The 12045-nt window shown below is 54.7% G+C and overlaps 1 protein-coding gene and 2 long non-coding RNA genes across 3 annotated transcripts in view; 1 reads left to right on the top strand and 2 right to left on the bottom strand.

Annotated features, from left to right (window-relative positions):
- Positions 1 to 598, bottom strand: part of LOC144232633 (uncharacterized) — a 35768-nt gene extending 35170 nt beyond the window's left edge. Inside the window, exon 1 of the long non-coding RNA XR_013335475.1 lies at positions 465 to 598. This is a non-coding gene — a long non-coding RNA (uncharacterized LOC144232633). The remainder of the gene's footprint in view (positions 1 to 464) is intronic.
- An 8-nt stretch (positions 599 to 606) lies between these two features.
- Positions 607 to 10601, top strand: ASF1B (anti-silencing function 1B histone chaperone). Its single transcript, XM_077765478.1, has 4 exons — positions 607 to 1328; positions 5768 to 5883; positions 8867 to 9043; positions 9415 to 10601. Exons 1-4 carry the CDS (start codon positions 1220 to 1222, stop codon positions 9619 to 9621), a joined length of 609 nt encoding a protein of 202 aa, XP_077621604.1. The 5' UTR covers positions 607 to 1219; the 3' UTR covers positions 9622 to 10601.
- Positions 2689 to 11862, bottom strand: LOC144232639 (uncharacterized). The gene is made up of 2 exons (XR_013335476.1): positions 11013 to 11862; positions 2689 to 4469 (listed from the first exon to the last, which is right to left on the bottom strand). It is a non-coding gene; the product is annotated as an uncharacterized LOC144232639 (long non-coding RNA).
- Positions 11863 to 12045: the final 183 nt, after the last annotated feature.

Below are 12045 nucleotides of genomic sequence, written 5' to 3' on the forward strand. Positions count from 1 at the left end.
ATTTTTCCACTGGTCGCGGGTGGAAGCGGTGTCTGGCCGGCAGGGCGCGACGGCGGTCCGACCCTGGCGTGGGGGCCGAGAGAAGTTTCTAGTTGTATTGTGCAGTCACGAGTCGCGTCAGCGAGGTTTCACGGCCCCGGTCAATGAGCGGGGGGAGGAAGGTGAGGGGGGACGTCGGGGGCTGAGTCGCAGAGACCGGACTCCAACTCCCCCTGACAGCGCTCGGCGTCCACCTGTCAACCTCCCGGCCGCCCTCAAGGAGGCGAGAGCGGGACTCGAACCCGCTGAGTCGCAGAGGCCCCACTCCCGGGACCCCAGCCCAAGCGCGCCGCGCGCCCCCCGCGCCGCCTCCCCTCGAGAGGGTGTAGGGGGGTGACCAACGTTCACAAAGTTCACAACGGACTCCCCCGCCGCTGGGTCTGAGGGGCCGGGAGCCCCTTAAAGAAAGTCCCGGCAACGCTCACCTGCTGACAGACGCCAAGGCGACAAACGCTCCTCCTCTCCCTTCACACACGCCTCAACCACGCCAGCACCGACTTCCGCCCCCCTGCCACGAATCCCCGGCTAAGTATTCCTTTGCGCCCGCCCCCGCGACCAACCCAGCCAATCACCTCTCAAAGAATCTGCCGCGTCCCTGCCACTCTCCTGCCTGCCAATCACCGCGGGCGCCGGCACCGCCTTCCCCGCCCTCTTAAGCGAGCGCCGCGCGCCACCGCTAGGCAGTTGGCGGCGCTGCCCTCCGCCGGGATGCGTCTCCCGGAAGGACTGGGCGAAGCGCGGGCCACGCCGGTGCGGGAACCTTTGGGATTGGCCGAGAGGAGCCCCGCGCTCTGACTCCGCCCACTCCCTCCCGAGACATCCGAGTCGGAGACGCTGGGGATTGGTTCTCGGTGGACACCCAAAGAAGCCAAGAAATGGTTCCGCCTCCCTCGCGCGTCCCGGAGAGGGAGCTCCACGGATTGGTCCGAGCAGTCTCGGCGCGCGCCGACCCGCGCTCCAGGGTTGGCTGAGGGTGTGCTCGCGCCGCCGGAAAGCGTTGACGCTGATTGGCCGGAGAGTGGGGCCGGCTATTTGAAGGAGGCGCGCGGACCAAATACGCACTTCAGTCGGCGGACAGAAGAAGCGGGAGCGGGTGTTGGTAACGCTACCCGGCTGACCACAGAGGACTCCGGCGCGGGCTCGGCCCTAGCTGTGGCCTCTGCCGCGGCCCGGCAAGGCGATGGCCAAGGTTTCCGTGCTGAACGTGGCGGTGCTGGAGAATCCGAGCCCTTTCCACAGCCCCTTCCGGTTCGAGATCAGCTTCGAGTGCAGTGAGGCCCTGGAGGACGGTGAGGCTGGGCCTGTGTGGAGATCTCCCTCTCCCCGGCCAACCCCGACCTCCCCCGTGAAACCACCGGTCTCCCTTCCAGCCCTGACGCCCCTCCTTCCCTCCCCTCCAGCTCCAGCCTCCTTGTAGAGACTACCCCTGACACCCCGTGGCCAACCCAACCCCTTCCCCGGGGTTACTCCAGTTTCCCCCGTGGAGAACTCATCATCCCCCTCTTTTTGTCTCTGGAGCTTCTGCTGGGCACCTATTTCTCTGTAGAGATCTCAGCCTCCATTCTTTAACCCGCAGAGAACTTCAGCCACCCTATGTTCCCCAGGCTCCCTCCCCAGACCCTTTCACCCCGTGAAATGCCTTTCCCCCGCGGCAACACCTTATTCGCCCCTATCTCCTCATTTGTCTCCCAGTCCCCTCCCTAACCTGCTGATATTTAAAGCAACCCCGCCCCCCGCCCACTTCCGATGGTTTTCTACCCCAAAGCACACACCCTAGAACCCGACTTCCCACCTCCTTAGCTAGGCCCCAGTTTCCCACTCTTGACGTCCACCTGCGGAGGCCGGGCAGGTTTCCAGCTCCAGGCTTTCAAGATAACTCGGTCTCCGCAACGCCGGTTCCTCCCTCCTCTCCGGCTGCTTTGATAAACACACTCCTAGCCGAGGGGTGGCATGGCCGGAGGAGCCATGAGCCGTTCCCACTGTCTGCCCACCAGATTCCAGCTGATCTGAGGCAATCCTTCCAACGCTTTTGATGGTCTGACCTAGTCTGGGGGGGAGGGGCGGGGGGGAGAGCAGGCCGAGCCATGACGGTATCTGGCTTCACACAACCAGCTCAGAGGTCAGACCTTTTTGTGCATCTTTTCCAAGGTGCCTCCACAGACGTGATCATTCCTTTGTGTGTTATAAAGGTGGACGTGGCTCTCATCTCACAGATGAGAAGACCGAAGCCACAAAGAATGAAAGACCTTTCAAGTAAAGGTCTATAAAAATCTAAAATCTAAGGTTGCCCTGGGAACTCTTGGCACCACTTTCAGGGAGGAAGTACTCCATTAGACCAATTCTCCACTTGGTGGTTAAAAGGAGGAGAGGCGGCAGCTGAGGAGGTGGCGATCTGCGCGGCCAGGGCGTGCTGACTTGTGCTAACTAGCGCCCCTCCGCGGTGGGTGGGGAAAGCCAGCCCCTTGGATCCGCTTGGGGCTGATACAGTTTGAGATAATGTGTGCTTCTGGGCCGGCCCAACACATCCGTCTCTCCTAGGTTTCTCTGCTTTTTAAATTAAGGAATCTACTTGTGACTAACTATAGAATAAGCCCAGTTAAATCCTTTCTGGAACAAGGCAGGGTGTAAATAAATAATTAAAGTGTAGAATGACACTGTGGAATAAGATTTAATTTTAAAGCCAGGAGGAGATGTAAGGAGCTAATAGGTTAAGGGATTCACAGTTCCCAGAAGGTGGGAGATCAGGTTTCAAAGAGCCTGTTTGTGCTCCTTGCATTTAAAAATGGTTGCAGAGTCATTATCTAGTACTTTTATTCCTAGGAAAACCCCTGCCCTGTTACTTTACTAATCTGTTTATAGACTCAGACCAGGAAAGGCAAAAGTCCACCTGCTGATCATTTTTTAATAGAGATGAGATGACTTCTCCAAGGTCACACAGACGGTCTATAGAAGTATTGACAGCAGAGTTTGTCTCTGAGCCCTGAGTCCACAGTTCTCCACCTTTGCTATAACCTGGGAAAGAAAGAACGCATCCCTTCCTTTAGAAGTGGGACATAAATAGAACTGACCGTAGAATTTATTTCCACATCAGAACACTCTCAAAAGAGAAGGGAGTGCTACTATTAATTACACCCAGTCAGTAAAGCTTTTGCTCAGAGAAATTCAAGTTGAAAGCAAACTCTGGCCTGAAAGTCCAGACTCTGGTCCTATCCCTATGGCTGTCCATGACTCTGACCTGCCAAGCTTGCTTTCTGCCTCTTCCTGGCCTTCTTCCCATGGAGCAGAGAGAATCTGTTTCCTGCCTCCCATACAGGTGGAGAGGGCCTGGCTTCAGAAGTCTCTCAGATTCTGGAGAAACCTCGGTCCTGTTACCTTGACACTGACAATCTGACAAAAGACTCACCCCCCAGTCATCGGCTGACCATGTTTCCCACCAGCTCCGAGCCCCTTTGGTTCTATTCTCTTCTCGGCAACTGGAAATAGATGCTTCCAAGGCATAGGTCCCCATTTAATACATTAGGTGTGTTTTTCCTCTGTTCCGCTGAGAAATTCAACAGCCGCTGTTTGAATAAGTCCTGGAACCAGATGTTCTGACCCACGGCTATCACTGTGCTCAGGCCAGTGTTCATCTATATGCTTATGAAAAAAAGGCAGCGATAAACAGAAAAAAAAAGCCTACTACGTAGGTGTACGTAGGTGGGTGTTGCGTGTGTGTGTTGTGTCTTGTTTTAAGGCAGGAACCATTCTCCAGCTAGTTCAACGACGATCGTTTTTTACACGGCTTCAATCAGGTTGTTAGCTTCAGTTTTGTTTCCATACTTGGTGGAGGGCCATGCTGTTGGCTGTTCGAGTGTAAAGTTAGAGCAGAAAGACAAAATTGAATACCGTCAGGTCACCCATGTAATTGCCTAAAAAGTCAGGTGCGCCACATTTCCTGGGTACAGTTGTGTCCTGTATTCCAAAGGGATGACTTTGGGCCATATTGGTGACGGATGTCCCACATCTCATTCTGAAGAACCGTTACATTACAGAATGAAGCGTTCGGCCAGTTTAAGGTGATCCAATTTGTAGGTTCTTATTTCCATCATCTGCTGTCTTCCGTGGATGACTTCATCAGCTCCTCTAACCCTTGAGTCACTATTTCACTATGGCCCTCCATTAATTCTGTCATTCTGTAACGACCTGCATTGAGTGCGCCATTGTGGCCCGTGTGCCTGGCCGCCAGTTTTCTCTTCCGGTCAGTACCCACGCCAGTCTTTGTTTAGGTTTTGCCAACAGTATTGAATATCAGGTGCCTATGGCCTACGCGGGGCCTGCTCTATTTCAGTTTCCTTTTTATCTCCTTGCCAGCACGTTAAATGCACACACAACAGGACTCCACTGGTGATGGGGGGGAGGGGGGCCAGGAGAAAAGATCCCAAAATGTAGAGCTGTTAGAAAGATAAGGGCAGAGTTAGCTAGATTTCCGTTCATCCAAAAGCATGTTATGTCCTAGCGGTGTCTCTACTTGCAACAAAGATAAATCCGTAAACTTAACTCCTCCCTGCAGATAATAAGAGACTGGAGTTCGAAGCCCCCGGTGAGCCCGATGGCCACTGTGTCCCACAATCCCCCCCCCCCCCAAGAGGGCCTGGGTAAAACTGCAAAGGGACAGGAAACCAGTGGATCAAAGAGGAGCTCGGGGCTCAGGTGACAGATGTCCGTAGTTGTGACCCAGCATAGCTGTGTTTCCAAAGTCGGGTGCTCTTGTGGGACGCTGGACCAAGAAACAGGGCAACTTCAACAACAGTTTGCTTCCTGTGAAACTGCCCCACCCCCGGCAGCCAGAGCTATGGGTTGTGTAATTTCAAAGAACCCAAAATAAGTTTCAGGTCTCCTGCCAAGCCTCCCTGCACTAGCGTGACCTTGCCCCTGATACACTTGGACCTCCTGCAAGAGGCAGCCGTGACCAGGGATTTCCGGCGCTTGATGGGCCGGGCTCTCCTTAAGCACTATTCCTTTCACCTTGCTGGAACCTGCTCAAGGATGAGACCCACCCTCCCCACCTCCCCACTGGATGGGATGAAAGAGAGTTGGGGTTCGGAGGATCCCCCCACGGTGCCACATCTGTTAATTGAGTCGCTGTCACCCGAGGGTCTAAGCCCGGCACGAGCTGGTGCCAGATCTAGAAGACCTGGGGACTGGCTCCCCCCCCCACAGTGGCCTGGTCTTCCCGCTCTTGCTGGCTGGCTCTCCTGCTGGATTGGAATCTGCTGTCGTGCCCCAGTTGTCGAGGGATCTATTCAGTTCGGTGGCACTGGTCCCTGTGTGTGAAAGAGGATGCTGCTTCCTCTCCCAGCACCCAGTGGGCAGAGCCCTGAAATGGCCCAATTCCCTGCTGTTCCCTCCTCAGCACGCCTCTGTCACGTGGCGCCTAATTCAGCCTCTGCCGTAAGGTTCGCCCTCAGGCCCTGAGATCCCCGAGTTCCCCCAGAGGTGCAGGGTCAAGGGCGCCTGGCAAAGCTAGGCTCACAGGAGAAGCTTCGTCCATAGAATTAGAAGCTCGAGCCCATCCCAGTGTGCAGGGCGGCGGTGCCCAGCACTTAGTGCCCAGCGGGCGCCAGGTATTCTGGAGAAGAAAATCTTCCAATATATTAAGGATCTATCCAAAACGCAACTTGAGAAGACCCTTCCCCTGCCTTCGCGCTGCCAAGCTATTTCAAGTCCCTAACGCCTCCTGTCCTTACAGACCTAGAGTGGAAGATCATTTATGTTGGCTCAGCTGAGAGTGAGGAGTTTGATCAAATCCTAGACTCTGTGCTGGTCGGGCCTGTCCCAGCAGGGAGACACATGTTCATCTTTCAGGTAAGAAAGACAAGGCCAGAGGCTCTGACCCCTAGAAGCATCCACTTCTGCCCTAAAGCCCATGGTGTGGTTCGGTGGTCAAAAGTTCAGGTTCAGAATTCTGGCCCTGCTTTCAAGAACCATCTGACCTCTTGAAGTACTTGACACATTTCCCTTTCGTCCACCTCTGTCGTCATCATCACCATAAGCCACTGATTCACAGTCGATTCTCCTTATTCACGGGAGTTAGGTTCTAGAAGGTCACTGCGAATGCTGAATTAATGAAGACTGAGCCATTCATTGCCCCTGGAAGAAATACAGGGTTGGGTTCATACAAGTCCTATTTTTGTCGACCTGTACATTATCTTGTTTTATGTGTGTTTATGTTTAAAGACCGCTTATTTAATATTATTGTTGATTCATTCCCATTGACCTGGCCAACGGCACTATAACTCATGCCTGAGAAAAGCTTCTTTAACACATGTTTTCTCATAAGGCACATCATCACCCTCTTGCACTTAGGGACCCTAGACATCACTACACACTATGCTTGGTGGCTTTTTTTTTTTAATTTTTTTAAAATGTTTTATTTCTTTTTTTTTTTTTTAATGTTTTTTTTATTTATTTCCAGGAGAGAGAGAGACAGCGTGAGCAGGGGAGGGTCAGAGAGAGAGGGAGACACAGACTGAAACAGGCTCCAGGCTCTGAGCTGGCAGTCAGCACAGAGCCCGACGCGGGGCTCGAACCCACAAACCGCGAGATCATGACCTAAGCGAAAGTCGGACACTCAACCGACTAAGCCACCCAGGCGCCCCTTAAATGTTTTATTTCTAAGAGAGAGAGAGAGAGACAGCATGTGCAGGGGAGGGTCAGAGAGAGAGGGACATACAGAATCTGAAACAGGCTCCAGGCTCTGAACTAGCTGTCAGCACAGAGCCCAACGCGGGGCTCAAACCTACAAACTGAGATCGTGACCTGAGCCTAAGTCAGACGCTTGACCGACTGAGCCACCCAGGCACCCCTTTTAATTTTTGAGACAGAGAGCATGAGGGAGCAGAGACAGAGAGAGACACAGAATCTGAAGCAGGCTCCAGGCTCTGAGCTGTCACCACAGAGCCCACACAGGGCTCGAACTCACAAACCATGAGATCATGACCTGACCCGAAGTCAGACACTTAACCAACGGAGTCGCCCCGGTGGCCTTTTTTTTTTTTTTAACATTTGTTTATTTTTGAGAGAGAAAAAGAGACATAGGCACATGTGAGTGGGGGAGGGGCAGAGAGAGAGGGGGACAGGATCCAAAGCAGGCTTCACACTGATAGCAGTAAGCCCGATGTGGGGTTCGAACTGTGAGACCACAATCTGAGCTGAAGTCGGAAGCTCAACAACTGAGCCACCCAGGCGCCTCTGGTGGCCATTTTATACAGCAAAATCACCAACAAAAAGCACCGAAATGTGGGCAACATGGCATTAAAAAGACAACAAGAGGGATGCTCATTTACAGTGTGCACTGAGCTAAGGCCGAGAGGGTCACCTTTTGTGACCTCAGCTGGGAACCTGTACATCAGGCAACTCAGATTTTCCCCCACTGTGCACGTCCTCAGAGGACCGCGAAAGCACCCCAATTTTGAGGTTACAAGTAACTATTAGCAAGTAGGCGAAATCGCAAATGAAGATTCACCGTTGCTGCTAAATGGTCTCTAACCCAGGGTCACAGGGGCTGCGGGAGCACAGGTACAGGCCGAGTCTCATGCTTGCTGAAGTTTGACAGGCTTTGCTCAGATCTCGCCTACCTCCCACTCTGACACCCTCCCCCCAAGTCCAAGCAACGTCCCTTCATCCCGTTACGAGATGTTACATCCACCCGTACCCAGGCCCCAAGGAGTCCATCTACTCCGCTGCACACGCAGGGCTGGCTTCCTGAGTGTTCGACCCGTGCACCCGCCCTGGGCCTTGCACCTGTTGCAAGGTTCCGCTGTCGCTGGCTGGAACTTACTAATTTGTGAACAGGGGACCCCATGTTTCATTTTGTTATATTGGTTTCATTTTGCACCGGTCTCGCAGCTGGTCCTATTCATAACCACACACCCCAAATCTGTCCACGTCTGTCCTCTGCTTCCTGGCTTAAGTCTCTGCTCCAGAAGGACCACTGTAACCTGCCCAGTAGCCTTGCCCCCACAGCAGCCAGCCCTCCTCACAGCGTCCCACGTTGCCAGTCTTCTTCTTTTTTTTCTTTTTCTTTTTTAAAATGTTTATATTTGAGAGAGACCACAAGCAGGGGGAAGGGCAGAGAGAGGGAGACACAGAATCCGAAGCAGGCTCCAGGCTTGGAGCTGTCAGCACAGAGCCCAACACGGGGCTCGAACCCACAAACCTTGAGATCATGGCCTGAACCCAAGTCAGATGCCTGACAAACGGACTGAGCCACCGGGGTGCTGAAAGTTGACTCAATTTCTTTTTATTTCTAATTTTTGAGAGCACAAGCAGAGAAGGGGGAGAGAGAGGGAGACACAGAATCCGAAGCAGGCCCCAGGCTCTGAGCTGTCAGCACAGAGCCCGACACGGGGCTCCGACTCACGAACCCTGAGATCATGACCTGAGCTCAAGGGGGCTGCTTAACCAACTGAGGCGCCCCTGCCAGCCTTCTTTACAGACCCCTTATCTCCTGCTAAACGTTCTTGTTCTTTCCTGAGCCCTTACCTGGCCCCAAAGGCCCTGGGTGGCCTGGTACCAGCCTGCCCACCTGTTCAGCCTCATCTGACTCTCCCCTCCCCCCTGCTCACCACACTCCTCAGCGCCACTTCCTTCTTTGCGGCACTTGTCACACTGAGCATTTTACAGGCATTTGTGGGATTGATTTCTGTCTTCCCCACTCGATTAAAAACTCCCGTTGGCAGAGACCATACTTGGCTCAGTCAAATACGTGTTGCTTGAAAATCATTGTCGTCCTGGTCATGGCGTGGCCGTGCGGTTGGCACTAAGGCCCAGGATGTGTTTCCTCTAGGCTGACGCCCCCAACCCAGCCCTCATCCCTGAGACCGACGCCGTGGGTGTGACCGTGGTCCTCATCACCTGCACCTACCACGGCCAGGAATTCATCCGCGTGGGCTACTATGTCAACAACGAGTACCCCAATCCCGAGCTGCGGGAGAACCCACCCCTGAAGCCAGACTTCTCTCAGGTGGGGCTCCTCTCTGCACTTCCTGCTTCAGACAGGCTGGCTCCTTTGCACCTGGGGGAGTTGACTCATTGGAATTGGGAGCCAAGGTCACTTCTGAAGGATTTCACGCCATCCTCAGATCTGGCAGCTCCAGAGTAGAACGGGAGAGAGAAAGGTCTTTTGTTTCTCAGGAGCACGCCTCGCGGAATCAAGATTAGATAGGTCGCAGGCCTAAGTCAGGGCACACAGGCGCTCCCTGGAGCCCTACACGTGGTCGTTGCTGGAGGTGGAATAAGTGAGGTCTGTTCTTCCTGGGTCTGGGGGGGCCCCCGGCTCTGTGGGAGTGATGAGAGGGCATGCCGCAAGGGCTGACATTCCTCTTCCTGCCCCAGCTCCAGAGGAACATCTTGGCCTCGAACCCCCGTGTGACCCGCTTCCACATCAACTGGGACAACAACATGGACAGTCTAGAAGCCATAGAGAACCAGGACCCTGCCCTGGGCTGTGGCCTCCCCCTCAGCTGTGCTCCCATCAAGGGCCTGGGTCTCCCTGGCTGCATCCCCGGCCTCCTGCCCGAGAATTCCATGGACTGCATATAACTGCAGGGATCCGGGCCCAGCTGGGGCAGTGGCCAGTCTCCTAGAGCATCTGGAGGGGGCGGCCGGGCCTCCCGGACAGTCCCATGGAGGCCATGTGGAGGGCTTTGGGGCCATCAGCTACACCAAGGCCGGTCAGACACGGCTCTGAGGAAGGAGCGGGCCTCAGGTCTTCCCTGGCCCTGACCCTGACCCAGAAGGATCTTCTTACCTCTGGCGCCCAGGCGTGTCAGCAGCAGGTACAGCAGGTTTTAATTCTTTGTGACTTGTGTCTTTTCTCCCTTCCACACACACTATAAATCCCACCTGCAGGCCTTTGTGCCGCACGGCCCTGTGAGTACCGCCGGCCCCGAGCCCCTCCCGCAGACCTCCCTGGCCTGCCTGGAGACTTTCTCGGTCCATGCCTGGCAAGGCTCCAGCACTGTCGCGACAAAGGCTGTCATTCCTGTCTCTTCCCGAACATCTGAGCAGACCCACCCAGCTTTTTGGAGTCGCAGGCAAGGAATCTTGGTTGGAAGGTGGGCTCGGACACCATTTCTGTCCTTCTTCCTGGACAGTTTTTAGGTCTTTTCAATCCAGCAGCCTCTGGAAGACCTCTGTTCCCAAAGGTGTGTGCAGCGGGATGCTGAGGAGGGACGGTCCAACTCTCAGTCCCAAGCACCTTCCTGTCCTTTCCTAACTGGATCTGGCTTTCCCTGGTGGCTGCCACGGCGGGAAGATGGCGTGGTGGGGGAGGCCACTGTGCGCGGCCCCTGTCAGTGCCGGCATCAGGCCCCCTCTGCAAAGACCTCATGCTCTCCCCGGCCACAGACAGGTGGCAGGCACAGGAAGCTGTAGGGACCCTGAAAACCTCTCCCCCTGCCAGGCTTCCCCCGGTCCTCTCGCTGCTACGTGGATGCTGTTGTGATTGCAGTTTGTATATTAAAAGGTTTTTATATTAAACATGTTTGGTTGGTCTAAAAATAAAAAGCACTTCATTGAGACTGTTTCTGCTTTTGTCTTAGGTGGGCTGAGGCGCATCTGTCCATCTCTCCTCATGACGTGCTGAGGGGGCTCTTGCCCCAGACAGTGGGTTGACTGCCCCTTGTCCCCTTGCTTAGCTTCCTACCCTAGTCTTCATTGGTTACCTCATTGTACTCCAGACTGAGGTTCGGGGAGGGACTTTTCTTGGTCAGAAGTTAAGCAACCCAGCTGTTCTGGATAGAGCATAACCAGTGATTTCTTTTTAGACTTTGACCTTGACCCACCGGAAGAAGTTAACATCATGCTCCAAGGAGACACACAGCAACACTTCTTAAATTTTACTTAACCTTACTTTGTAACCCCACAGCCCAGGGTAGACTGGCCTGGCCGGTAAGCCATCTCCCCACAATTCCCGGTGCCCAGACACTTACCTCCCAGAAACTGGTGGACCTAGGAACTTGGGTGCAGACAGCTGCTGGACAGGCTGCAGGTTGTAGAAGCCTACAGGCAGAGCAGCAAATTGGCTCGTAGATCTGAGAGCAGCCAGCCTCTCTTGAGACAAGAGAGCTGGCTCATCCAGGCCCCCTCCCCTCCTGGCACCTTCCGTTTGGGTCTTCTACTGCAGTGTTTCTCAAGTGGGGGCAATTTAACAATGTCTGGAGCCGGTTTGGGTGGAAGAGGGGGGTGGAGAGTCTTATCCGTATCCCGTGGGTAGAGACGGGATGCCATTAAACCTTCAGTGCACAAGACAGGCCCCTTCCCCAACAAAGCATGACCCTGCCCCAAATGTCAGTAGTGTGGCAGTGAGCAGCTGACCTCAGGCTCTGTTTTAAAAGGGCACCCAGGGGCCCCTGGCCAGCTCAGTGGGTGGAGGGAGCATGGGACTCTTGATCTCAGGGTTGTAAGTTGGAGCCCCACATCGGATGCAGAGATTACTTAAAATCTTTTAAAAACAAAAATAAAAGGGCACCCAGAAAAAATAGTCTTATTGCTCTGGGACAAAGGGAATCCTCAGGCTGGCTATGCCCAGACTCCTCATCTGTAAAATGGGAGAGATGCTCAGAGTACCTCCGTGATAGGAGTGTGGTGCAAAGTAATTTATTTAACGAGCGCCAGCTCTTACTACTGACGCGCGTACAAGCCCTGCGTAGATGCCCGGCAAAGGGATGGACACAGAGCCCCCTCCCAAACACCCCCTACTCCCGGGGCCCAGCATCCTCCTGAAGATCTGGCGGGGGCTGGGGGAGACCCAGAAGGCTCCTCGGCCTGGACCCTGCTATACTGCGCCAGGCCTTATGAATGACGACTGCCTGCGGCCCGGCGACCTCTGACCCGAGGCGCCCGNCCTCGCAAGCTCGCGAGTGGCCGGGCGTCCGCGGCGCGCGTCACGGACCTCACGGCCTATGGAGGCTCGGGAGGGTCGTGTAGGACCAATGGGCGGCGGCGCGGCGCCGTCACTCTGCG

This window comes from Crocuta crocuta, unplaced genomic scaffold (genome assembly GCF_008692635.1).
Source record: "Crocuta crocuta isolate KB4526 unplaced genomic scaffold, BGI_CrCroc_1.0 scaffold693, whole genome shotgun sequence".
Lineage (NCBI taxonomy): Eukaryota > Metazoa > Chordata > Mammalia > Carnivora > Hyaenidae > Crocuta > Crocuta crocuta.

What these genes read in the sequence shown, in the direction of transcription:
- ASF1B (XM_077765478.1), top strand. Translation starts at nt 1,220, where the DNA reads ATGGCCAAGGTTTCCGTGCTGAACGTGGCGGTGCTGGAGAATCCGAGC. An exon ending in CAGTGAGGCCCTGGAGGACG is followed by an intron (nt 1,329 to 5,767) that starts GTGAGGCTGGGC and finishes CTGTCCTTACAG; the next exon opens with ACCTAGAGTGGAAGATCATT. An exon ending in TGAAGCCAGACTTCTCTCAG is followed by an intron (nt 9,044 to 9,414) that starts GTGGGGCTCCTC and finishes TTCCTGCCCCAG; the next exon opens with CTCCAGAGGAACATCTTGGC.